At 65.3% G+C, this 13,299-nt stretch overlaps 1 protein-coding gene across 1 annotated transcript in view; it reads right to left on the bottom strand.

Moving 5' to 3' along the window:
• Nucleotides 1–8,532, bottom strand: part of ADGRA1 (adhesion G protein-coupled receptor A1) — a 31,296-nt gene extending 22,764 nt beyond the window's left edge. The window contains exons 1-3 of the mRNA XM_059398889.1: nucleotides 8,112–8,532; nucleotides 7,326–7,528; nucleotides 405–532 (exon numbers count right to left, since the gene is read on the bottom strand). Coding sequence (XP_059254872.1) covers nucleotides 405–532; nucleotides 7,326–7,328 — 131 coding nt within the window. The 5' untranslated portion in view covers nucleotides 7,329–7,528; nucleotides 8,112–8,532. The remainder of the gene's footprint in view (nucleotides 1–404; nucleotides 533–7,325; nucleotides 7,529–8,111) is intronic.
• Nucleotides 8,533–13,299: the final 4,767 nt, after the last annotated feature.

The following is a 13,299-nucleotide window of genomic DNA, read 5'->3' as shown; positions in this document are numbered from 1 at the left end:
GGCCCCCCCCACGGAAAACCCCCCCCCCCCCCGCCCCCCCCCCCCCCCCCAGATTGAAGGGCACGAGGCAAGGTGTGCAGAGGGTCCTGGCGGCTGCTGTAACTTCCCCAGGACGTGGGCTCTTGGGGCACGTGACCTGACCCCGGGCCACTGGAGGAAGAACCTATTTATCTGATTGATAAGAACACGGAGGCCCCCGGGGAAGACCTTGGTGGAGGCCTAGCGTGGGAGGGCATGGCTGTCCCTGAGCTCTTGGCCACCCTCGGCGGCTGTCAGGGCCACCCCCGGTGCTAGGCCAGTGATCTAGAGGTGCCTTCCAGGGACGTCTTGCTCCCTGAGGAGGGGCTCACTGCAGGGTTTGCGTGGGATGGTGAGCGTGCGACCTGCGGCAGGGCGGGCCTTACTTCCGGTGCACGACGTAGGTGACGACGCAGGCCAGGAGACAGAGCAGCATGACGGCCGTGCAGGCGTACACCACGGGGTGCAGGACGTCCCCTGGGTACTGGGGCAGGGAGAGGACAGTCTTCAGATCCTGGGAAGGACACAGAGCAGACGTGTGAGCAGGAACCAGGCACCCGGTGGAGCTGCCTGCACCCCCCCTCGGCCTGTCCCCTGCAAACCATCAAGGATGTCTGTGTCGGGGGCAGGGGCCCTACTTCCTGGGAGTGCACCTGTCTGAGGGCCCCAGACCCGCAGGCCATGAGCGTCCGGACGGAGCCCCCCCTAGAGGCAGCGACTCAGGGCAGGTGGCCGAGCCCCACTTCCCAGCCTCAGGCACCGGACATCGTGCTCTGTAGAGTCTCCCAGGAGAATTCCGGGCCCTGTCCCGGGAGCCAACTCCAGTCCCGGGGAAAGAGCCGTTGCTGGGGTGGGGTGGGGCGGCCCTGAGGCCCTCTGGACAGCATTGCAGCAGCCCCGGGTCGAAGGCTGGAGGGCAAGGGGCACGTGAAGCTGAGGGGAGAGGGCCCTGGCCGGACACGGGAGCTGAGGGACTCCGCCTTTTTGTCCATCAGACTGGTGTGGCGAGCTCTCTCGATGTCGGCATAGGCAGCCGCGAGATGTACCGGCCCCGGGACCAGGTTTCCAAGCCACCAAGAGAAAATGTGGCAGCCAAACAGAGCGTCCCGTGGGCCTCGCACACCCCGCCGGGCACACAGCACCCAGGCCCTGTGATCGTGCGAGGGAGGAGAGGGCCCCGGGGCACAGACCCTCCTCTGCGGCGCAGGCCCTAGAGGTGCCGGCGGGGACCCTGGCCTCGCGCGCCTCTGACCTCTGACCTCTGACATGCACTGAGCAATGTTCCAGACCTTTCATGTGCTGTAACTCGCCGAGTCACGAGGACACCCGGCCATGGACCGAAACCTATCCCTACAACTCAGGGGTTGGGGTCCTCGTGCCCCACGTGCCCGCAGAGGGGGTGGTGAGCCTTTTTGGGGGTGACCAAGGTCACAAGAGGTCACAGGATGAGGCCTGGTTCAATAGGACCTGTGCCCTTATGACGGAGACGGGGACACAACCTGCCCAGAGGCCGTTGGAGGCCATGGTCAGAAGGTGGCGATCTACGTGTCTAGGAGGGCGGCCTCCGGAGAAAGTGCCCCCTGACGCCTTGACCGTGGGCTTCCAGGCTCCCAGACTGAGGGACAGTGTGGACGTTAACTGGCTCTGCCTGGGGTGCTGGTTAGGCCCGTCCCCCCACAAGCAGACGGATGCAGCCCACCGGGGGGATTGCTCCTGTGCCCACTGTCGGGGCCAGAGGGTGAGACACTTTCCCCACCTCTCAGCTTGTGCTGAGCCGCTTCCACAGCCTGTGACCGGATTGGCTTGGGGAGGGGCGGGGGGGGGCTGGTACCCACAGGGGGCCGCCTGGGGGTCCTCTGTGAGACCACACGGAGCTGCCCAGGCATGACAGCGAGCTGGTGGTCGGGGGGTGTTGCACGCAGCTTTGCCAGCAGTGCCCATGGCGGACCCACCCCCCAGGCTGACACAGGCTCTGGGTGGGCGCTGGGCCCTTCCCTGCTCGGTCAGGGCGGCGGGAAGCAGCTGGTGCTCCTCCAGGACGGTGCCAGCCCGAGTCACGCAGGAAAGGATGGGAATACCCCCGAAGGACGCTTGGCCTTGGCTGGTCTGGGAAGACAGTGTGTCCAAGAGCTAAGACAAGGCCCTGGCCCATCAGGGAATGTCAGACTCCTCGGACGGATGTCCAGGGACAGCCAAGGACCACCCCGGAATCCAGCTGCGGCCTCTGCATCCTGATCGTGCTCGGCCCAGAGACCTCTCGGCTGTCACGGCAACAGCAGACGGAACCTGTCACCATGGAAAGGTGCCGGCGACCCAGACAAGAAGGGGCCTCCTCCCAGTCTGACAGCGAAGGACCTAGCTGACCGCCGAAGCCGGAATCATGGCCCTTGACCCAGCAGCTGGCCAAAGGGGAGCGCGTGTCAGGTGGCAGCCCGTAGGCTGGATGCGACGGTGGCCCCCCCACCGTCCTGACTGTCCACGCACAGGGCACATGCGGACACGCACAGAGCACTCACGACTCCCCTCCAGGTGACTGGGGTTTCAGCAGGACCCACACTGCGGCCGTGGCCCCAGTTCCCATGACGTCAGAGGCTCAACACCAAGGACAGCGGAAGGAAGCCGGCCGCAAGGTGACAGGGACGCCACGGCTGCGGGCCCTGGGGACCAGGGCTGCGGCTGACTGTGGCCTGGAGCCCCGCCGGCACGGCCCGTCCTGGTCCCCACGCCCACGGCCAACAGAGGTCTCTCCGGAAGGCACCCAGGTCGCCGGAGGCCTTGATGGCCTCCTCCGGGCGCTCCGTCCTGCACCGTGGGTTTCTGAGATCGTGGCTGAGGTGCTGGGAAGTCGCGGCCCAGCGTGTCTGTCTCCTTGGGGCTCGCGCGGCTCCCCAGGACGTGCTGGCTGCCGGAAGCGCTCACGTCTCCTCACCTGCCGCCCCGGCTTCGGGCGCGCTCCCTGTGGCGCCGCTGAGGTCCGCGGTTTTTGGCCCCTGCCGCCGTCAGCCAGCACCGGCCTCCTGACGGTTGTCAACCACCGCGAAAGTCGAGGAAAGCGAGTTTCCCTGGTCACATCCTGGTCTGTGAGTATCTTCTCACCGCCGTTTCTTCTGAGACTGCTGCTGACGGGCGGACAGCGGCCCAGCCGGCCGTCAGAAGTCAGCGCCCCGGAGGTCACCCAGGCCCCGTGTGTGCCATTAGCTCTTTTCAGAGACGGGGGCTTTGAACCTGGGCTCTAAGTACCCTGCCACTAGTGACCTGAAGGCCCGGGTGGCAGGGACGGCGTTCCCGTGCGCAGAGCCCCAGCCGAGTTGAGGCCTGGGGTGGGCCTACCCCTCTGGGGACTCCCAGTCCCTTCTTGGCCTTTCTTGGGGGGCTGTCACCTTCCTGCTGGGGGCGAGGGCAGGGGTGGCGGGTGGAGAGGGGCTGAGGAGTGACAGACGCCCGTTCTGGAGCAGAGCGTGCTGTGATGCCCAGAGCCCGTGTCCAGGCGTAGCACACAGGGCTGGGGCCCAGGACCTGCGTCAGAGAACTCCCGCGCGAGGGTGTCCCACCTGCCAAGTTTTAGCCCCACACCCCAAGCCCCTTCCGCTAAGCCAGTGGGAAATCCAATCTCCTTCACCTCACAGGCCAAGGCTCAAGACTCAGTGTGTCCCGAGCCCACGCCCCGGCCAGCGCACAGCCGAGGTCACCCTGCTGCGGGGGTGCCTTCTCGTCCGAGGGCCCGGTTTTGAGGCTGCAGAGGTGTGGGGGCTCCTGAGCCCAGAGCAGCTGCTCCAACACTGTGTGTCTTCAGTTCCGTTCCGGCTCCGATTTTTTTCCTCCAAGTTAGGTATCAACTGTGTCTTTCTACATTTTTAGAGGTGACATTTAAAATTCAAAGTAGGTAATGCCGAAAGGAGATATTAGTCTGTATTTTAAAGTTCATACGTGTGTGAGTTCCTCCTGGAGGAATTGCTTTGCGAGTGTCCCACAGAGAAGATCCTTGAGACGTGTGGGCTGAAGCCGGGACGGGCCCTCCAGCGCCCTCGGACCGGCACACACTTGCCACCGGAGAGCCCGGGCTCCGTGGAGGACCCGGCCTGCCGCTGGGGCCCCCGCCCGCGGTCTCCGCTCACGGCTCTGCCTTTAGAAGCCCCGCGAAGAGCCTCTGCTCCCGGGGATCCCCGCGGCTGCCGTGTTCTCTGCGGAGCCTGGAGGCCGGGTGCCCCTGCCCCGGGGCCGGTGCGTCTTCCCCTTCCCGAGGCTCCCCTTGCTCTTATGTTTGTGTCGTTTTAGTGGATGTGTCCTTTCTGGTAGTTCTGCAAATCCATCCGTTTGTGCCTGGACAGACCGGAGAGAGGAAGGGGTGCCACGCGGTGTCCGTCATCTGACCAAGGGGCCATTTGCCGGACGGGAGGGAAGGGGCCTCTGCTGCCCCGAGCTGCGGACCGCGGCGTCCCCCGCCTCTGCTCCGGACCGGTGAGTCTGAGCCGCGGCCCCGCGTCTGTGCGGTTCCGGGTCGCCGCACCTCGGCACTCTGCGCCGCGGGCCCCACGGGCAGGCGGAGGCAGAAGGTGAATCACTCACCCCGCGCACACAGGGCCGAACCGGACGTCATCTTGTACCGCTGGTTCCGTTTTCGCCTTGGCGGGGAGTGCGGGACAGCCGGGGACTCGCTGCGGCCCTCAGGCGACGTCGGGGGTGACGCGGCCTCCATCTCTGGGATGAGGGACGCTCGCGAGTTTCGGAAACTTAAACGTGAAGCTGGAGGAAGAGCAGCACGGGGACAACTGGCAGGATTCTGGGTGCGGGTGCGGGTGCGTGCCGGTGCCACAGAAGCCTGTGGCACGGCTGAGGGTTGCAGGTGCAGCCTAGTGAGTAGCAGCGTGGACACAGCCCAGGCTGGTCCTGCCGCGCGCCGGTGCGGCCGCCCTGACCCCGCCGGCTCCGCAGCATGGCAGGCACGGACCAGACTCCACCTCTGCATCCTGCATCCGCCCCTGGTCTTCTCAGGGTTTTAATTCCACTGTTGCAGAAAAGGGGTGTCCCGGGCTGTTTTTTTGGGATTCTGTGCTCCAAGCACAGCCAGGGTAGGCCTTGTTTTTCTCCCGTCCAGCCCCTGCTGGACATGCCAAAGCATGGTCTGGTGACACAGGGTAGCCCCGAGCTCAGAGCGAATCTGTGGGTTCTCGGCGGCTGCTGGCACCTGCTGGGCCACATCACAGAGGAGCCGCCGCAGTGGGGTCTCTTCCTCCCGCTTCAGCATCGGTGAGCGGCCGTCCTGTCCTCTCAGATCTGGTTCATGTCCAGTGATCCGAGGAGTCCCGCCACGCCTCGCCCACCACAGGAGGTGTGGCTGGGAAGACGGGCTTGTGCAGAATGAACGGGGCCTCCCTCCCAGTGACCGCACGCTCCTCAGGGGACCTACCCGACCTACGCTCTGAAAGGAACCGCGGAGAATGTGCACAGCTTTGGACGACTGCTTCCTTCCTCCAGCACCAGTCGCTGGGTTCCCTTGGGGACGTACGTGTGCAAATCACCGAAGATTGCGGAGTGCAAAGGACGCACGTTGTGGTCGCTGCTTGAATTGAACAGGAACGGGGCCACTGCACACACGTCCTCTTTTGTTTGCAAACCGCTATGAAGGTGGCCTGGGTCCCGCAGGCCCTGCAGGGAGGGTCCTCCCTGAGCAGCAAGGACAGGTGGGCGCACGTCCTGAAGGGAAGACCGGGACCTCCGTGCAAAACGGACTCCAGCGTAGCCCCCAGGTGCCTCCAGGGGACCGTGTGCCGTCACGCTCCGGAGCCACCAGGCTGACTGCCGACCTCAGGGGTCAGGAAAGCTGGTGGCCAGCCTGGGGCTGGTGCCTGGCAGGTGCCTGGCAGTGTGGGGCGGCCAGGGTGGGGCCATCCTGCTGGCCGCAGCCTCTGGTCTTCATCTTCTTATCGATGGGCACCTGGGGTGAGGTCTCCCAGCGTCCACACCACAGACTCAGGGACGTGTGCAGAGACGTGCTGGCTGCTGCCCCGCAGGGCTGGATCTGCATTTCTTTAGGGAATCTCCAGGGAACTGGTTATTTGTTAGGAATAAAAAACCAACAAAGTGCTGAGGCTCTAAACCTTTCTGGCAAGTGTGACCCATCGGCTTCACGGTCCTGGACTGGGCCAGTGTCCAGGGCCGGGCCGGGGGTAGCACTGCACGGGTGCGGCCGTGGGAGGGGGGATGCAGGGCAGACCTGCTTGGAGGGCCAGGGCCAGACCGGAGGAGACGCCAGGGCTGCTGGCTTAGGCCGAGGCGTCCCGCCCTGCCCCCAGGCTTCTGCCGCGGCTCCTGGCTCACCCTGTCTGCGGACAACAGGTTCGTTTTGCAAGTAAGGCTCTAACCTGAGGATGGAAACCTGAGAACAGGCCGACCTGGAGGCCCCAGCCATGCTGGCAAGGCGCCGCGTGGCCACAGGCAGTCCCTTAAGGAGCCGGGCGTCTGGCCAGGCCGGCCTCCCGAGGAGCAGGGGAGTCTGGACGCCCTCCTGGCCGGCGGGGCTCAGAGCAGCCCTGTGGACCATGCGGAGTCTTGGCAACGAGCACCGACCTTACTCGGGCGTCTTGAACGAACAGGAAGGAAACGGACCAGTGACTCAGACAGACGCCGCTCTGGAAGCAGACACTCGGGGGTGCATCTGACTCAGTGCTGGCACCCGAGCCGCGGCCGCTGCCGGCCACGTGTCCTCGGCCATCGGCATTCCCTGCACGCGCCCGGGGCCTCCACTGCCCCCGACCCTCGAGGACACACAATGCGTTACTGACTCGCCGCCAGCCTTCCCGGAAGCTGAGCCGGCAGGGACCGCACGGAGGCTGCACGAGCCGGCACGCCGAGTCCCCTGACGCTCGTGCTGGCGGCCACCGTGCCCCCTGCTCTGGGGAGAGGGACAGTGCCCTCCCCGTGACTGCTGCACGTGCTGCCGAAGCCCGCCCACATCTCCCACCGTCCGGCCAACTTTCTGAGGGGCGGGGGGAAGCCCTGCCAGGGCCTGGCCTCGGGCAGGAGGGGCGGGGGACCCCCGCCGGGGCCAGAGGCAGTCTCACGGGTCCTAGGCCGGAGCCCTGGGGAGGGACGCAGGGCCGCATCTCATTACCTCATGACAGGGCTTCACACTGCGGCACCCCTGCCGCTAATTAGCATGATCGACAGCGGAGTGGCCGGCTGGCAGCCCTGGAGACCGGGGGGTTGGGGGGCCCAAGGCCGCTAATGGGCCATGCGGTAACTCCATGGACAGGGGTGCCGCCCTCAGTGTGGCTGGGCCCTGCTGCCCGGTGGGGGCTCGTACTCACCATGAGCCCTGCCAAGCTCCTGCAGCGTGCGTGCCGGATGGAGTGGGGCTGCCACCGAGCCGATTATGTGGCACCTTCTTCCCCGCCGGCCTCCATGGCCGTCCCGAAGGTCAAGGTCCCACACAGAGGCTGTGGGGTCGAGCCCCGGGCAAGGTGTCTCAGGGCGATGGCAGGGCAGGTGAGGGTCAAGAGGCTGTCCCCATCTGTGAAGACAGGCCACGGTCAGGGCAGGGCGGAGGGTCCCCTGGCCTCAGCATAGGGCTGGCCCCACACGGCCATCCCATCCAGCCAGTCTGATGGAGCATCTGGCTTGGGGCTTGGTGGCCCGGGCACACAGAGTCTGCGTGCCGGCCCAGGACCTCGGGCGGGACGTGCAGAGCCCCTGGAGTGCTGCCGTGTCGCCCCTGGAACCAGCGTTTGCCGGCCACCCCGCTTGGCCAACTGCTCAGTCTGCAACACGTCTGTCAGGTTCCAGGGGGAGCCCTGGGCCAACCCTGGGTCCCCCTCCTGAGGAGCAGCCTCCCCGGGGTCCGGCGTGGCCCCCCAGACGCTCCCCTCTGCCGTGGAGCCCAAAGTTATTCAGCGTTTGCCTGGGGAACAGCACTGGGGATGGAAGGAACCGCCCCAGCGGGCTGGCCCTAGGGCGAGCAGCGGCCAGGGGGGGTTCCCATCTCCCTCCTCGACTCGCCATGTCCTGCAGGCCCCCAGCCCCCCCACCCCTGCTCCCAGCACCACCTTACGGGGTCCCCCCCAACCCCCACCCAGAGCCGCAGCTCAACTTCTCACCTATTTTGGCAAAAGCTGCTGTGGGGGCCCCGCTGCGCTCCTCGGAGCCGACCCGCTGCAGCGCGACCTCCGTGCCCGGAGACGGTTTTCCATGCCGAGGGGCGGCAGGCAGGAGCCGGCGAGTGGACTTATCAACAGATTGCAGGACCGCAGCGGAACCCGCGCCGCGGGCCCCGCACCAGGGGATGAGTCAGAGCCGGACCGCAGACGATCGGTGCTTCTCAGCAGGCGGCTTCCAGAACTCAGCCTGGGGACTGCCAGCGCCTCTGCGCCTGCTTGGAGGGCGGGCGACAGCCGGGGGACGAGGACCGGCCGGGAAGCAGGAGCCGTAACCATGGGGATGGGGGAGTGCGGATGGCGGCGCTGCGCCGGGGCCGGCTCCCTGCGGCAGGCGGGAATGGTTCTTCCCAGCCGGCCGGCCGCCCGGCACACTGCAGAGCCGATTTAAAGAGACAACCGGCCAGGTTTTGCCTTCGCTTCCAGCAGAATCAGACAACCCGCATCAAACATCTCCCTGACAGGAGGCACATGGAGGACTGGGTGGTGTAGTTTACTCATTTTTAAAGGGGATCATGGCTATTGAGGGCTCCAGGCACAGAAATGGGAGCAAGAAAATTGATTTCAGAGGAATTTTCATGGACCTTAGATTAAAATTCTCTCAAATCCTAGTTGCCCACCCCAAGCTGAGCGCACACGCGTCGGTCCCGTGAGCCAGCAGGGTGATCCTGGGGGTGGGGATGGGCTGCGACCCTGCCCCAACCCAGGGTCCTGGCCCCGGCAGGTGACGGGCCAGGTGCTGAGGGGAGCAGGGTGGAGGACGGGCGGAGAGACCCAGACACGGGGTGGGCTCCCGCCCAGCATGACCCCTACCTGCCAGCTCCGTGCTCCGAGGCAGGTGTGGCTGGAGGCCTGGGGACCACGCTTGGCATATGCGAGCCCCGGGGAGCCCAGTGCTCTTCCCTCTAGGCTGAAAGGTCACAATGCTGGTGCCTGCTTGGGAGACTCGCCAGGTTCTGGGGGGCCTGGGCCCGGACTCGGGGGGGCATCGTTAAGAATGAAGCACTAACGGGAGTCCTGCGGGCCTGGCTTTCTCAGCCCGTGGCACCTCGCCTCTGAGGGGGTGTTCCCGGCTCTCTCTGGGGGCCGCCACGTGGAGCCCTGGGCTTTAGACAGCAGCTGTGAAACCAGAGGGGCCGAGTGACTCTCCGACTGCCCTGAGATTGGGTGTTTGTGCGCATCCTCCCTTGGGTCCCGACCCACCCCGGCTTCCTGGAGTCGCTCCCCGCGGGGAGAGGGCCCCGGCTGCTGGTTCTGGCTGAGCACGGCCAGGAGGAAGGCAGGAAGGCTTATGGCAAACTCAGGGTTCTACCCAGACTCCTCCAAGCTGGGGCCTGTCCGCCTGCAGCTCCCCCACAAACTCTGTCCGCATGAACACAGGCCTCCGCACTGCGGGCTCACACTGCGGGCGTGCGTGTGCCCTCTGTCCACGGGCGTGGGTCTGCCCTCTGCCCACGGCGGGGGCCACGCCTGTGGACGTTCAGCCCAACCTGTGAGACGCCTGAGCTGTTCTTTCGGCAGAGGGTGGTTTCTTCCGTCTGGGGAGAGTTGCTTCTGACGCAGAGGTGGGCGGCTGGCGCTTTCTGCGCGGGGCGGCTGGACGGCCTGCCAGGCTCCGCGTGGGGCAGGCAGTGTGGGCTCTGTCTCGTCAGGGAGGGAGGTCTGCGGGGGCCGAGCCCACCCTGCTCCTCTTGCCGTGCCGATCAGCCAGCGTCCCGGGACCCCTCCCCCAGGGCTCTGTTTGGGGGCTGGGGTTTCTCTGTACCTGCTGGGAACCCACAGGCCTTCGTGGGAGAAGAGGAAACGTTCTGGGGGAGGGTGGTGGACGGCCTCCAGATCGGCCTCAGAGTGGCTGGAATCAGAGGCCAGACGGGTGGTCTGGGGAGGTCAGTCAGGACAGAGCCGGCACGGGGGGGGCGCAGGGAACACAGGGCCCGGCTCCCTCCTCCCCGAAGTGAGCGTCTACACCCACCCTGACACTTACTAAGAATAGAGGTCGCGGGGATGAGAAAGGTTCCGGGGGCTGACGTCTCAGGCCAGACTCGCCTCTCCTCAGAGCCGGCGCCTGCTTCCAGCCCCCGCATGGGCCCCGGGAACGCACAGGCAGAGGCCATGGGGTGCTGGGGATGGCAACTCTGGGCAGGAGCGCAGCCCGGCCCTGGAGGCTACGGGACACGCCGGCAGCCCCGTGTCTCGGGGCACTCCCCATCCGAGGCTCGCAGAACAGAAGGGAAACGGGCTCTCCCGTTGCCGTGGCAACCAGCCCCCACCCCAGGCGTCCGTCGGAATCTGTGCAGACCGTTTCTAACCAAGATTGGCCTCAACAGATTCATTCTGCCCTGAAGTGGAGCCTCACCTCAGACCAAACAAAGACATGAACAAACTTCTTGGGCCCCAGGAGGACCCAGGCTGCCATCCAAGGCCACGGGGAGGCCACGGGGAGGCCACAGGGCCTGTGTCGTCAGCAGGCCCCAGAGGAAGGAGAGCCTAGGCAGGTTCCAGCTCTGAAAGGTGCCCTGAGAGTCTGTGTTCACATGTGTCTGGGCCTGAGGCTTGGGCGGGGCTGTGAGTGGGCCCACCCTGGGCTCCCTGGGCCATGGGCAAGTGCAGCCCGTGGTGTCCGAGTGCCGGTGGGCAGAGGACCCCCCCGGGTGCGTCCTGACGGCCCCTCTGCAGACGCTGGGTGGCGGGGGATGGGCGTCGGTGCCGGTGCCCGCTTGCTCCTGCACAATCAGTGTTTTCTCTCTGAAATCACATTTTTCTCGTCCTTCCTAGACTGCAGGCCCCCGGGAGTGTCCTTCAGGGCGCGTCCTGGAACTGACACACCGGGGCAGGGGTCTACGGGGCACAGGGCTCCTGGAGGGCCAGGCTCAGGAGGGGCGTGCGGGGGATGCTCCGGCCCTGCTGGGGGCACACGGGCCTGAGGAGGTTCGCATCAGGAGGAGGAACGGCCGCGATGCTGCTTGGAGCCAGTGGGGAGGGCAGGTGCGCGAGGATCCTCGCTGGTTTCGCAGGCCTGGGGAGCCGTGCTGGGTGTTGGGGGACAGCAGCCCTCGGCCGCATGGGAATGTTGGATGCGCCGGGACTTTGCTCCGACTCCTGGGGCAGGGATGCTGCCTCGCAGCTCCTCACCCGTTCTCCTCTGAGGCTCTCCTGTCTGCTGACTGCCCACATGGTCCACCGACGAGCCCATCGGAGAAGGACCGAGCTTCCCTCAGGAACCGGGAGCAGTCTCGAGGCATAGACCAGCGCGCAATGTGCTTGCCGTAAGCTCTCTGTGACCGGTGACCCCAGCCACCCACTCTCGCCCCGAGGACCTGCACCACACAGACACGTGCACGGTCAGTCCTGGGCCAGCCCAGTGAGGTCGGACGCGCCACACGGAGCAGGGTTCAACAAACCGCAGGGACCCGTTGGTGCCCGGAGCAGAGCACGTGGCACGGGCCACTCGCAGGTCCTGTTAGTGACAGGGCCATGAGGAAGTCAAGGTGACTCCAAAGCATGTCCATCCACACATCCTGGGGCTGGAAGGGAGCCTGGAGCCCCACAGGTCTGGGGTGAGGCAGCATCTCCCTCGCTCGGCCACAGGACGTCTTCGTGGCGGGAATGCGGCTCCTCTCACGGCCGTGTCCACCGGCAGAGCACGCAGCCCCGGTGCCGGCTCTGTGGAGAGGAGCGGGGCGTGTCTCCTGCAGACCCAGAAGCGAAGGCGAGTCTGGGGAGGAGGGGCAGCCCTCGTAGCCGGGCCTTCTGCCCGATCTTTCCTCGGCTGGATCCCTGCTTCTCGCCCAGCTGGCGGCCAGGCTGTGCTCGGGTCGAGACCGAAGTGTGGACACCCAGCGGTTCGATGGTTTTATAGTAGGTCTAGTCCAGTTTCCAGACTTGCACCACTAACCGGGACTTGATGTTTCCTGAAAGGTTCCGTCCCTGCTGGGGTGGGATCCTGTGTCCTAGGGCCTGGTTCCCAGGTGGGGTGGCTCTGGGGAGTCCCCTTCTGTGGGGGCCATTCTCTGCCCATCCCCGTCGGTAAGGGCTGGACACCTGCCCCGCAGCCCCGTCCAGGGTGGTGGATACAGGCAGAGCTGGTTCCAGCCCACGTCATGTCATGGGGTCCTCTTGGTGGGGGGGCCCGGGAGCCCGGGAACTCTGCCCTGACACACACCACCCTCCAGCACCCTGCTCTGGCTCTGGTGACCCTGATACTCGCTCAGCACCTGCCCTGACCTCGTCTGCAAGGCTCCATCCCAGAGCCGTCCGTGATCTCAGGACACCACTGGCTGTGGCCCCTTCCTGGCAGCCGGCCCAGGAGACCAGCTGCTCTGGAGCCCTCTGGCCCAGCTCGAGCCTCTTGGTCCCCCATGCGGCCCGCTTGGCCTGTCTGCATCCCTGGGCACGTGCCCTGGCCAGGGCCACCCATTCAGCTGGGCTGTGGCTGGGAGGTTCCTGCCAGGGCTCTGGGCACTTGAGCCAAAGCAATTTCACCAGATTCGATGTGCTCAGAAGCACGTCTCTCCACCTGGCAATTCTGTCAGGATCGTGGTTTGTGTGAAGATTAACATCCCGAGTCACCGGTGTCCCGGTGCTGGCAGCGCAGGCGGCCCCGAGGCCGTCTCCCAGGGCTTCGCATCCTGAAACAGCTCCTCCTCACGTTTTAAGACATCCACAAGCATAAAAATCATCTTTAATTTCTAACCGTTTGTCAGCTGTTCCTCCTTGAGCGTCTGGAATGGCCGTGGTTCAGAACCGACGCGTATGCGAGCCCGCGGGTGCGAGCGCCGGGGGCCGGCCCGACGGGAGCCGGGCCGGAGGGCGAGTGTGGGCGACGCATGTCTTTGCGCCTCTGTTTCAGGTGTTACTTTCTTGAGGATAGAAGGTTTCTTTTGTTTTGTTTTTGTAAAAAAAAAAAAAAAAAAAGAACAATAAAATCAGCTTAAACAGTAAGAATGTGACATTTTCACGGCGGGGACGGTCGGGTGTTTTCACGAGCTCCTCAGTGCGGCCTGGATCACAAAGCAAAATGGGAAAGATAACAAAAACGAACTGCAAACTAAAAACCAAAATCGAGCAGCGGGGGAAAGGCAGGAAAACCGCTGAATCCCGAGGAAGAACTCGTGAGTACAAGTGCGTGTTT

Source organism: Mustela nigripes, chromosome 4, assembly GCF_022355385.1.
Source record: "Mustela nigripes isolate SB6536 chromosome 4, MUSNIG.SB6536, whole genome shotgun sequence".
In the NCBI taxonomy this organism is placed as follows: Eukaryota; Metazoa; Chordata; class Mammalia; order Carnivora; family Mustelidae; genus Mustela; species Mustela nigripes.
This window is presented reverse-complemented; position numbering and strand designations above follow the sequence as displayed.